Source organism: Hemicordylus capensis, chromosome 2 (genome assembly GCF_027244095.1).
Source record: "Hemicordylus capensis ecotype Gifberg chromosome 2, rHemCap1.1.pri, whole genome shotgun sequence".
Taxonomy (NCBI): Eukaryota; Metazoa; Chordata; class Lepidosauria; order Squamata; family Cordylidae; genus Hemicordylus; species Hemicordylus capensis.
Window position 1 is genome coordinate 327,269,700 of NC_069658.1, and position 13,795 is coordinate 327,283,494.

General features: G+C 45.6%; 1 protein-coding gene across 6 annotated transcripts in view; it reads right to left on the reverse strand.

The window, feature by feature from the left end:
• The window catches only part of SEMA3F (semaphorin 3F), a 192,147-nt gene that overhangs the window by 41,243 nt on the left and 137,109 nt on the right, over positions 1–13,795 (reverse strand). For all 6 annotated transcript variants that reach the window (XM_053298944.1, XM_053298939.1, XM_053298940.1 and 3 more), the window contains one exon: positions 6,797–6,890. In XM_053298944.1, coding sequence (XP_053154919.1) covers positions 6,797–6,890 — 94 coding nt within the window. The remainder of the gene's footprint in view (positions 1–6,796; positions 6,891–13,795) is intronic.

Below are 13,795 nucleotides of genomic sequence, written 5' to 3' on the forward strand. Positions count from 1 at the left end.
GTAAAAACTCGTGGGGCCGAAGAAAGACCAAAGGGCATGGCCCGATATTGGTATGAGATGTCTCCTAGCTGGAATCTGAGGTACTTTCTGTGCTGAGGCCGGATTGAGATATGATAGTAAGTGTCCTGCAAATCTATTGAGGCAAACCACATATCGTGAGACAGAAAGGCCATAATTTCCATAATGGTGAGCATCTTGAAGTGAAGGTAGCATACATAATCGTTCAGAAGATGGAGGTCTAAGATGGGTCTTAGCCCTCCGTCCCTCTTTGGTACGGTGAAGTACCTTGAATAGAGGCCGTCCTCTAGGTGTGGGGGGACTCGCTCGATGGCACCCTTGGAGAGGAGGGAGTCTATTTCTTCTTGAAGAATGGGTGTCAAGGGGGTCAGCAGCTTGCCAGTATCCGGGGGTCTTTCTACACATTCGATGGTGTAGCCCAACCGGATAATGGCAAGTACCCAGGAATCGGAAGTTATCGACTCCCACCGGTCTAGGTAAGGGCATAGCCTGGAGCCCATGTACAGGTAGTCAGGAGTGCTTTGGGAAGGCTGCAGACTTCGCTTTCTGTTGGCTAGGTTTGGAAGTTGGGTATTGTCGTTGGCTGGTCAGACCTGGAATGGCGAAAGGAATGGTCATATGGAGTAGTAGGCAGTGCCCGATACTGATATGGCCTGTGGGAGTGAAAAGGTTTGTGAAAGCATCCAGTGGATGCAGCAGAGGAGAAGCTCATTGACCTTGCCTTTTTATGCATCTTCTGAACTCTCTCCAAGGTCTCATCGGTCTGAGAACCAAACAGGGCTGAACCATCGAAGGGGAGGTCCTCTATTCTAGTTCTAGCCTCATGATTGAGACCAGAGGAGCGAAGCTAGGCATGTCTTCGCAAAGCTACAGAGCTTGCAAGAGATCTGCCCACAGAGTCGGTCGCGTGTTTGCAGGCATGTAGCATTTGTTTACTTAGCTCATAACCATAGACCTGGAACGCCAAGATACTCAGTCTGAGGTCAGTGGATAGGTCCCTGAGCATATTCGGAAAGCTTGTTCCAGAGGAGGTGATTATATCTTGCCATACATGCCTGGTAGTTGGCAATCTTGACGCCCATGGCGGCATTGGCATAAAGGCGCTTGCCAAAGGCATCCAGTCTACGACCTTCTTTGTCAACAGGGGTAGAGAGCATTTTGTTTTTGGATTTTGTTTGGGCAGCTTCCACCACTATAGAGTTTAGAGAGGGTTGTTTCTGTAAAAATTGTGAGTCTTCGCTCTGAACTTTATATAGGTTTTCTATCCTCCTAGAAGCAGCTGAGACTGAAGCGGGTTTGTCCCAGAAGCCCTTGACTATGTCTAGGAGGGCTTGGTTCATAGGAAGTGCAACAGACGTAGCAGACGCATCTGTCAGTATGTCAAATAAAGGGTTAGCTGCTGGCTTAGGAGTGTCTTTGGGGTAGATGCCCAGAGCCTTGGCCATCGTAGACACATAAGCAGAAAAAGACTTGAGATCTGCAGCAGGTGAGGATGGGAGTCTGTCCTTGTCCTTTCCCCTGAGTTTTGGTGCTGGAGTAGCTGGGCAGGAGGAAGTTATGGCGGAGGAATTAGAGTCAGAGTCCGATGAAGAATCTGAGGAGGTAGAGGATGCCAAGATCTTATTCGGAGGAGCTGCTCCCAGCAGGTCCAAAGGCGGGGGTGGGGGGGGAGCCACCTGAGCAGGTTGGGCTGGTGCCCTCTGCAGTTCACAGCCCTCTGTAGAGACAGACACATCAGACGGTGGCGGCTGTGGCACAATCACAGACTGCTTCCCACCATAGCCCCCACGCTCATAAGGGTCACGATCATATGGCCATTCATCAAAGAACTCAACATCGGAGTCTTCAGAAGGTGCGCACCCATAGGGGTAGTAAGACCTTGCCCTGTGTGGAGAATACAGTGACCACAGGGAGTGGTCGTGGTGGGCACTGTTCAGATCAGAGTCTTCTGATAAGGATTCATCTGGTTCAGAAGTATCAATGTGGGCAGAGTGTCTTGTCTCATCACCCATGCTGACATCCAGGTCTGGACCGTGAGCCATGCTGGGCACCGGTTGGAGAGTTGGGCGCTCAGACTCCGGGAGCGCTGTGAAGGAACTTCCAACTGTGGCGGTGCCGGGGAGTTAGAGGGAGCTTGCTCAGGAGCCGATGCAGCAGGCTCTGAGTGTTTCGTTTTGTGTTTAGCTTTGGCGGGAGGTGCAGGCAGCTCCGAGAGAGAGAGGAAGAAGCGGAGGGACGGTGTGCATGCGTCAGAGCCAAACTACTGCCGCTTGCGTTCGGTATCACCAGGGGTTGCGGTGCCGAGCATGTTTGAATCTTATCTTTCTTTGTTTTCTTCTTTTTAGACACTGGGGGAGTCAGGTCTGTAGCGGATGAAGCAGGCAAAGCCCCAGTAGTAGGAGGCTGCGCCAGAATGGAGGATTTCAGTGCCGATCCCTCTGAGGTAATCTTTAAAACAATTGGAGTGGATGGCACAACTGAGGCAGAGGGAGTCCTCAGGGGAGTCCCAGGCCCTCCTGGTGGCAGGGGAACCTCCGTAGACAACTGCCCTGCCATAGCAATAGTTTCTGATGGCGTGTTCGGGCGCTCCATTGCCGCCACTGACAAGGCTCGTTCCCAGAGGAAATTCTGTAAGCGAGACTGCCTGTCACGCTGAGCCCGTTTGGAGAGCTTCTGGCAGTGTGGGCAAGAGGCTGCAAAGTGGGTTTCTCCCAGGCAAAAAAGGCAGTGGGAATGCCCGTCCGAAGACAGAAAGGCTGAGCGGCAGGTCAGACAACGTTTGAAGGGCAGCATGCTGGCCATGAACGAAGAGAACAGCCCGAGAGTTCTAATGAGGTGAGGGAAGGAGTGACTTCGCTCCCCTGAATTGCTCTTTCACTGTTCTCTCCTCTTTTTTTTTTTTTTTTACTTAAACCAAGGAAAAGAAAAACACAAAATGAGAAAGAAAGAGATATATGAATAAGGTGTCAGAATAAAAAATAAAGGAAGCTAAAGAACAGCTTGACAGATTTCCAGAGATGTTACTTCTCCGGCGGACAAAAAAGAACTGAGGAGAGGGGGTCTGAGTCATGTGACTAGGTACATGGCGGGGGGGAGGTGCCTAGCTACCTAGTCAAGGCAGACAGAAAATATCTAATCAGCTTGATAGTTTCCCGGACTGTTCTTTCCGCATGCGAGAAGCCCCATCTGTGTGATGGACAGAGACCACTTAGAAGAACTAGGTGTGATAAGGAAGATTTAATCTTTCCCCAGCATCCTTTTTGCTGTTCTAAACTGCACCCTATATGTCCCCATATTATTATTACTCATATGTTTCTCCTCTGTGGGGCAAATAGAAGCTTTGAGGGCCAATTTAGATTATAAAAATTGAGTGGAGGGAAGGGTTAACTCCCTTCCCCAGTGCCATGGCCCCAATCCCATTTGTGGGGCTCTTAGCTGCTTAAAAAGAAAGAAAGAAAGAAACACTGGGAGATCCAATCATAGATCTCTCACATTTCATGTAGTTTGGCCCTGAGGCATCAGGGACCCCAGGCATATCAGCTGCCCTTCACACCCAATTTAGTTTAAGTGGGTTTACAGTTTCCTGTTCTCTGCTTTTTTTCCTATCTGCTCCCTTGCAAAAAAGCAAACATGCAGCTTTTTCCATTCCACTCATCCAGTAGCACCACCCACAATTTTCACAGACATACCTAAGAAGGAAGGGAGAGGGAAATTCTCCCCATACTCTCCTGTTGTTGGTGCTGATACTGGGAGGGGGATGGAATTCTCTGCCAGAACTCTCCTTTGCCTCTGAATGGGCAAAAACAGCAGAAAAGCAGGGAGAAAGGAAAGACACAATCCTTCAGCATATTCCTTCACACACATTTCCCCTTGAAACTTGCTCAACACAATAAAAATTGCTGCCCAAATTAGTGTAGCAATACTAAATTCTCTAATATTTGCATGCCAAAGTGCAAAGGGTGTCATACCTCACAGGCATGGACTTTTCTTGTATATGTATGAGACTTCTTGGGTATCTAGCAGCACTTCACTGCTGCAGGAAATGTAGCAGTGTGATTGGTTAACTAAGCCTTAATCTACTGCACTGGAGCCCTGAATTCTATTCCATCTGTCACTTCATTTGTAATGTCAAAGTGAAGGAGCTTAGAATTCTTAATTTGCAGAGCAGGACTTTGCTTGAAATGCGTGAGTAGTCTTTTCTTGTTTACGTATGAGACTCCTTGGGTGTCTAGCAACACTTCACAGAAGGATGTGGGGAAACAGGAGGTATCAGGCACCTTCATTTCCTGTTCTCCCTTCATAAATGATAGTTCTATATCTGCTCTCAGCCATAAGGGCATAAACATCGAGAGAACATGAGCATGCCTGGAATTATTTTTTAAAGAGTGGATATAAAGACTAGGAATCCTATAAGGTGGTGACGTTTTATCCAGTATGCACATTTGGTTGAGCATGAGGCCCAACACAGAAGCTGTCCTCTTGCCTCAGGGAGTGGCTATATGGTGCAAAGGCAGCAGAAGGGCAAAGTCTCTCCACAAGGAGCTATTTCTTGTTGTTCCAGTCTCCTCACTGAAGAGGAAGGTTTAAAAAACAAAGGCAGGGGAGAAAGGGATCCAGATAAACCCTTATCCCACCCGCCCCGCTGTGGACCGTGATTACTTGGTGCCCTTCCATGTCCTTCCTACTACTACTGCCTCTGAACCTCTTATAGAGGAATTAACGTAGCTTACAGAAATGGGCCGATGTTTGTTAGTATAACTGTCAGGCCCAGGACTCAGCCAGGAACCCACTGGCAAAGGGGCACAGTTCTTGCCTTTCCCAGGCCTGGGCCGCAGCTGCTCTCCAATTAATTAAGAAGTTTTGGGCTTGTCGTGTAAGTGGATACTGAGACTGGACAAGATCAGAGGCAGTCAGACCATATCAAGGGGTTGAGGGATTTGCAGGAAGTGAGAACTTTGGCCAATGGAGAGCTTGCTCTTGGGTGGGGGAAGCATGGTGCAGCTGTTGTGGCAGCAGCAGGTCCAGGGACAGCAGGACAATGATACCACTCCGAATTATCTTCCCACTGTGTGCTTATGTCCAGCCATTTCAATGGAAGCCCAAGTGGCCTCAGTGGCATGAAACACCTTTCCTCAGTTTTGTTGATATACCAAGAGATTCTTTCCTGGATATAAATGGTCTAGCTATGGTCATCCATGCTCTGCAGATTTCCCATTTAGATTATTGCAATGCTCTCTAGGTGGGCTTGCCCATTAAGATGGTTCAGAAGCTGTCGTTGGTGCAAAATGTGGTGGCTAAGTTACTGATTGGGGCCAGGTGTCTGGAGCTCATCTCCCCATGGTTGAAAGAACTTCCAGTGGCTCCCAGGCTGCTTCTGGGCTGAACACAAGGGGCTGCTCACGGCTTCAAAAGTCTTAAATCACTTAGGATACCTCAAGGACCATCTCCTGCCACGTCCATCTGCCCAGACACAAAGACCAGCCTCGAAGGCCTTGCTCTGGGTTCCTCTCCATTTGAGGTGTGGCAGGCAGGTACCCAAGGGAAGGTCATTTCTGTGGTGGTGCTGTATCTGTGCAGGGCATGGCAAGACTGGAGTGGGCCCTGGGACGCAAAGTTAAAATGGGCCCCTGCCTTCTTCCACAGAGAGGTGGAAGCAGACTGTCACTCAGCCAGTGGGCCCCACTCCCTCAGAGGCACAGGGGCTAGCTATATCAGTGCATCTGTGGAATGCCTTCCCTAGCAAGGTACACTGGCACCGAGTCTTTTAATTTCAGTGCCAAGCAAAAACCATTTTTGAGGGCCCCCCTGCTTTCCTGGATAGCTTTTCCTCCGACCTTGCTTCCACACAATCACTTCTACCCAGGTTTTCCTCTTACCTTGCTTCTACACCACCAAAAATTGGTAGCACACAGAGCTCCCAAACCTGGGTATATCAGAGTGTTTGATTGTGTGAATGAACTCAGTGTGGCCATGTTTGGGATCAAATTGGGAGTCACTGAGGGAAAATGAGTAACTGATGAAGGAGGAAAATAAGACCCTGAAGAGAAAATATATTCATGTATAAACAGAAATCAAAGGGAGAAGGGTATGGGAATCAGATACATGAGGGGGAGGGAAAATATATAGCATGGTAAATAGAATTACAATTAAGGAAAGCTGGTTTTCTGAGGAGGATCCCCCGCCCCCCAAAAGCAGGCAATCTTTTGCTGTACTCCATCAAAATTATTGTTGCATGTGCCTGTCAGTGAAAAATAGTAGAGAGGCCTAGATAAAATGTGCAGCTAGTCTGAGTCCGGACTGTGTGAGTGAATCTAGCTGACTGCTCGGTGCCTTGTTTTTGGAACGCTGGGACAGTGAGAGAAAGCATCACATTTGATGGATAAGTGGAAAGTACTAGATGCCAATAAAGTGACAAAAATGTCATCAGTGAAGTTTTGCCAAGAAACTTCTCAGAACTTTGCTGTTCCCCAAATCCCTGCAGCTTCTCCTCTCCCACCAGATGGGCAGCTGCACATTCATATAAATTAAAGCCCTCCACCTCAGTGATCAGTCTCTGGGAGGACATGACCTTTCCCCCATTAACTCATCTGGGATTTCCATCTGCCCCATCCATTTCTGAGGATGGTCCAGCCTTTGTCCTGAGCTGAGAGTTGCTTTTGCTCTGTCCATTATTCAAAAGAAGCCCAGCCCCCTTTTCTTCTATCTCTTCAGAATTCACAAGGAGAGAACAACTTTTCAACTTCTCTGATGCCTGATATCGCCCAATGAAAGAACTCACTGATTAATGCAGAGACGGTATCCACCTTCGGGTCATATGAGCATTTCCCTTTTCCTGACTCCAGCCTCTCTGGCTCTAGGTAGAATATGTAATCCTGAAATGCAAGGTAACAAGTAGATAAATGATCTACATAATCACACACCCTTACCTTTGTCCTTCACAGCTCCTTTAAACAGAGGGCATCTAAAAGCACATACCATTCAAGGTGTTGTATACACAAATTGTATTGCATGCCTTTGAAGCACAGTCTCTCTCTGGGACTGAATTTTCACTCAACAATGTTATCAACCGTGGAATGTAGGAAATCCTGGTACACAGTATGACTGCCCTATTGAAGCTGTTTTAAATCACTTCCCATGGAGTCTGATTCAATGTGGGGAATTAACTAGTTCACCATGCAAATACTGTTTTTCCCATGCCACCACAGATGGCATGGAGATCTTTATTATTTTTATTATATTTTTGAGACCCTATGTTGACACAGAGAAAATCAGTGATCCTCACTGTAAGTGAGCAAATGGCTCACCTCATGAAGTTAGCTGCCACCCCAAAGGGAGCATTTTCAAGCACTCTCCATGTGGCTGCCATATCATGAGCACTGGGCCGAGTATCCCATGTCAACAACAGAAGCAGGAACGGAAGTTGTTAGCACATTTTAAAATTGCCAGTTGACAGCATCCTCTTTGACATCTCCACAGTTGCCCAACAAAAACAGCAGTGCTGTCAACACAGACCTCTTGACAGTAACTGCTTTATCCTATAGCCATCTCACATCAACCAGAAGAACAGCAATTGCAGAGTCATTCTTCCAGTAGCTATTGTATTGCCCTTCCAACCAATTTACAGGCATATCAGTTTATAATTGTCATACAAGCCCACAAATAGCTGCTGCATGCTCAAGTTGTCAAACTAACTTTTCTTTGCCCTAAATAAACCTGTTCTGCAATGGTGGGGAGTAATCACTGATGTTAAAAAATACTCTTTATCTGCAAGGTATTGTTTACAAAGCCATGAGTAAAAATCTGGTGCTCACCATCACCTCAGGGCAACATCACACATTACAGCCAAGGCAAAGATCAAGACCATCTCCACATAAACACCACACTCTCTCTGCAGTGCCAAACATGTTTATACCTTTGGCAGACCTGGAGATTTCTTCGTTGTTATAATCATTGAGGAGAGAGAAAGAACTACCTTTTGCAATGTGTGAATGTGCAGTTAAGTCTTTAGTTATTACATATTACTACTAACTGGTACCTAGACACAAATGAAGGTTTGTAAGTCTCATCCAACATGCAAACATATTTGACAGTGTGTGGAGCTGAAGTGCAGTTAGGATCTCTGAAACTCAGGTAACTGTAAGAACATGAGTCCTGTCTATCAACTGAAGATTTCTGGGGACTTTGGATATCCTGTGATAAGCAACATCTTTTTCTTAATATGAAACTGCTAATTTGTTTGAACAAGTATTTGTGTAGGATTTAAGTCCCTGTCAACAATACTGTGTAATGTAAATACAACTGGTCAAAAGGCATATATAATTGCACGGCTTTAGTTGACTAAAGGTAGGGTGTGTGTGCATGATTCAGTTCAAATCCGAACCGGATTCAGACTGGACCAGCTTGGCACTGCACCCCCAGAACCAGGCCCCTAGCTTGGTTTGAATTTGAACTGGCTCAGGCCTGGTTTGAAGCCCCTACTGCTCAGGAAAAAGGCTTAAAAGGGGTTACTCACAGTGGCCGCGGGGGTGGGGGTAGCAGCAGCAGTTCCCCCAACCCCCTCTGGAATTCCCATGAGTCTCGATGGCCGGCCCAGGATCAGTCTGGGCCTTCTTTGGCTTTCTTCAGCCCATTTTGGGCCTGTGTGTGCACGGAGGTAATTTGTTCGACCTCTGCTCATGCGCATGGGCCATTTGCATGATCCAGGTCACACAAACAGCCAGTGCGCATGCGCAGAAGTCTAACAAATGGTCTCCATGCACATGCAGAGGCCTGAAATGGGCCAAAGAAGGACAAAATAGCCTGGCCTGGCCCTAGACCGGCCCTCAAAACCCATGAAGATGCCGGTGAGGTCAGGAGAGCCACCACCCCTGGCTGCTGTGAATACCCTTTTTAACCTGTTTTACTGCACAGTAGTGTCTTTGAACCAGGGCAGAGCCTGGCTGGCTGGTTCATTTCAACCTAGAACCAGGTCCAATTTGAGGTTGAGCCTTCGAACCAAGCCAGTTTGAATACAAATTGGCTTGATTTCAAGCCAGTTTTGAGCCGGTTTGCACACCCCTAACTAAAGGTAGCAGCACTCTTCTGTATGCACTTATTCTTTCATTTTGGCTTGTCCATCAATGTCCTCAACTGCTTTTTACGTGCTTCCTCTCCACATATCTGCCTCCTCTTGGGACAGTAAGGTAAAGTGTGCTGTCAAGTCAATTTTGACTCCTGGCATCCACAGAGCACTGTGATTTCCTTTGGTAGAATACAGGAGGGGTTTACCATTGCCTTCTCCTGCACAGTATGAGATGATGCCTTTGAGCATCTTCCTATTTTGCTGCTGCCCGATATAGTACCAGCGGGGATTTGAACCGGCAACCTTCTGATTGTTAGTCAAGCATTTCCCCGCTGTGTCACTTAAGGTGACCTCTTGGGACAGCAGGCTAGATAAATTAAAAGAAGAATGCTGAATATGTACACGGTCAGCTGGGCAGCTCTACATGCACACAATAGTAACTTTGCTAGAGTTAAAAAGGTAGGTGAGAGTCTGCCTTTGTGGCATAAGCAGCCAGGGCATCACAGTGAGAAAAGATACACAAAATACCCCCAAAGAAACAACACTCCCTTCCCACAATTATGAAGTGTCTGTTGGCACTGATGGATGAATAGGTGGAATGCACACATTCAGCATGATTTTAAACAATTAAATGAAAGCAGAATGCTATGGCCGGGATGGGGAACATTAATGGGATTTCTGTGTCAACAAGCGAAAGGACTACTGCATGAAGATTAGTGCCATTTAATGAATAACTAATATTCAGACTAAAAAAAAGCCCCAAACAAATTCTGACATAGAGCAACAATTGGGACAGCACACGGCATAAGATCAGAATTGACATGCTTTGCATAGTATATTCAGTTATAAATCACAGCTTGTACAGAGAAGTATGCTTTGTGGGCCAAAGAAGGCATGATGCAAGAGATCCATGGCCAGCAACTTTGATGGAGAGGGGTGTATATCAGGGGGACAGCATTGGAAGAAAAGACTGAACAGCCCCTCTGTGCCAGCGCCAGTTTCCCAATCTTCAAAGCAGTCACATGACATTGCTAGTTAGTTTTTAAACACATGGGACATCTTGATCATGGATCTTCCACATCTCCTGAAGGGAGGATTATCACCAGCACACCAGCCATGACTAGAGATCAGGCGACTCAAGCCTAGGTTGAAGAACGAACAGTGAGATGTCATTTAGATTAATCCTATCAGCAAAATAATAATATTTGGTTCAGTGCCTCCCGGATGATAAATCAGGGTCTCCCTCTGGCCTTATGCTAGGATGGTGAGAATACTTGCAGTGGTTGTAGGTAGCAGAAGGCGCTACAGAGAAGAAACTGTACACTGCTCTGAGTCCTAGGATGAAGTGCAGTATAGAAATGTAACAATAAATATAAATCAGCCAGCCAGCCAGAGTCGTTAGAATCAACATTTGAGAAATACAACATCACATGAATGGATCTTTTAAAATAAATGCTTGGAAATTATGGCTTTAGTGGGTTGGGAACCCTTTTGACACAGAAGACTAATGCTGTGGAAAAAACTGAGCAGCTGTTTGTGTTATGATGGCTTGAAGAACACAGTTGAGCACAATTTAGCCAAATTTCAGCCCTTTGAAATACCATGATTCCAATGGGAGCGAATGAAACATGCTTAACTTCTTCCACTGAAATAAAAGAGATATAAAGTGCCTCCTTTTGGCTAGAACATTCTGTTTTTCATCACTGATTGTGAATCATTGAATGTGTGTGATTTGTTACAATAATTTTTCAGATGTTTTTGATATACTGTATATTAAAAGGCTTAAATGTTTTTAAAGAAAAAAATGATAGTCAGTTAACCCAATTAAAAATGTAATTTTTTAGTATAGATAAGTCAGTATACCCAATTAAAAATGTTTAATAATACTGATTCTTTCCCATATTTTTCCATCCTAAACTGCTTGCATTGTTCAATAGGGCCCAACCAGCCATTGTCCAAATAGTGTCCTGTAATTGTGTCTATTTATTAACAGATAATTTCCACAAAAACGGAAACAGGAACTTTCCAGGACTTTTTCTAACCACAGAGTGGAAAATAGAATAGTTCACTGTCTTTGTGTTTTTAGGACGGAGTGACAGGACGACTGAAAAGGTGGGAAATGTGAGGCACATTGTTTAAATACCTAACTATTGAGTTCCTCCATTTGGCAGCAATCACACTACTGGGCTTTGCTGAGTGGTGCTGAAGCTGTCTTAAAGATGGATTGGACTGGACAGAATAAGCCCTTTTCTGTAGTCCTCCTTTAACCTGAGGAATTGCTAAAGTCAGCTAACTTTCAGTGGAATGGGCTGAGTCAGTGTGTGCAGCATAAGGGACATTAGAGCTGGAATGAATGAACAAGAAGAAAGACTTGACTATGAGCAGCGGGAATGTGAATGTCCAGTCTGGCTGGGACTGAACGTGCCAACCAATACCTATACAGATGTTCGTGCTGAGGCATATCCTAAGAGACCCAGCTCAATACTAGCCTTCAAGGCTAGTAGCCATTGAGCTATGTCCTTCATAAATGTATCTAATTCCCCTTTCAAAGCCATCTAAGCTTGAGGCCTTCACATCCTGTGGTGATGAATTCCATAGATTAATTATACACTCTCTAAAGAAGCTTTTCTTTTTGTCCATCCTAAATCTCTGGTAATGTTTCATTGGATGACCTTGGTTGTGTGTCGTGAGACAGTTTATCCACACAATGCATAATTTTATAAATCTGTAATGTTGCCCCAGCTACTCTTTTTTCTAGACTAAAAAGCCTCAAACATTGTAGCCTTTCCTTGTAGGAAGGTGCTCCAACCTTGGATCATTTTGGTTTTTGGTTGTCTTCTTCTGCATCTTTTCCAGTTCTACAATATTATTTTTGAAATGTGATGACCAAAACTGTACACAGAGGTAATATGCCTCTGAATATCAGTTGCAGGGCAGCAATGGTAGGAGAGGGGACATGCATTCATCTCCTGCTTGTAGGCGTCCAAGAGGCATCTGGTTAGCCACTGTGGGAAACAGGAAGTTGGACAAGATAGATCTTGGCCTGATCCAGCAGGGCTGTTCTTATGTGATGTTCTCAGAGAGTGTAGGGATCTCATTAGCTCTCTGCACCATAAATAATCACATGAAAGAGGTCCACTAGAGAAATAAGTAAAATACTAAAAATAAAATTCATGCCATTTTTGAGTTTTTGGGAGGTGTGAGCCTGATATATGAGCTGGAGAGTATATACAATATATATATATCTCAGTGGCATTCAGCTGGCTTCATCAAGTGTGTATGCAAAATGTTTGATGCACGTCATCCGTGTCTCTCTCATGCACCCGTCTCATGCACCTGTCTCATGTGCCCATGCACAGAAAGATTTTCTTAATTTTTTGTAAGAAAAGTTAACTCAAGAACAAAAACTAGTATCTCTGTTAAATTTCCATGCAACATTGTTAAGCAAACAGGTTATACCAACCAGTTAAACTTTATACAACCATATTTACTTTCAGCTTCTTTCACCATTTATCTCTGATTTGTAAATTGAGACATGCTTTTGTTTTCCTAAAACACATGGCAGTGTTGGTATTTCACTGAATGACTTTTAAAAGGGCAATCAGTGTTGAATAGATTCTTTATTCCAGTGGAACAGTGCCTGTCCATAGAAAAACTACTATTGTTTTAGGACAAACAAACTTCTTTAGATGAGATATAAATAAACTGAGCTTCAAATAAACTGAGAGTGCTACCTTTGAAGTTTAAGCACAACCCTGTTTATAGGAGTCACCTTGTACCAGTGAAAATGTCACAGACTGTATTCTGTGGTAGCAATGCAGGGTCCACCTGCACCCAGATAGACAAGTGGAAGTGCTGGTTTGGCTGAATGATAGATAAGTGGGCTTGAAGGACTCAAGATCACAGCAGAATATGATATGTTGGGTTTGCTGCTCCCATCTCTTTGGAACTTCCTACCCTCTGATGCAATCCACTGTCTTCCCCACCCCATTGCGTTAACAGCTTGGGAGGTCAAGTGTGGCAGGATATCAGTGAAAACTTGCTTCCTCTTTCTAACATATGTCAAACACATGTTGACGCCCACCTCCGGGAACCTCCCTGCCTTTAAAGCAGGGAGAGCCTCTCCCGGCCACGCTGCGAACGTGGCGCTGACTGGGAATTTGCTTGGAAACGGGGTGTGTGGCCCCATTTGTGAGCAAAACCCTGTTCCCTGTGTCTGACATCAGATGCTGTGTCTGACATCAGACACAGTGGCACATGGCTGGGGGGTGGGCGGCGGGTGGAACAGGGGCCACTGCTGGCCTCCCTATGCGCCTGCAAGGGACTGAGCAGAGTGGAATTGCTCTTGACATTGCTGTCAGCCTGTTGAAATGGAATGCACAATCAGTGGCAATATAAATAGCATATAACGTACAAACAGGAGATTCAGGCTACAAAGAGCAAGGAGAGATACTGAAAGTTAGGAACCTGACTTATACTGTGCCAGTCCATTGGTCCACCAAGTGCAATATTGCCTACACTGACTGGCAGCAGCTCTCCAGGGTATCAGGCAGGAGACTTTCCTAGCCCTACCTGGAGATGTCAGGCAGTGAACTAGGGACCTTCTGCATGCAAACCACTGAGCTACAGCCCCATCCCCTAAGGGGAACCTCTTACAGCAGGCAGTGCTCACGTGTAGTCACCAGGGTAGACCCTGCTTAGTAAAGGGGACAATTC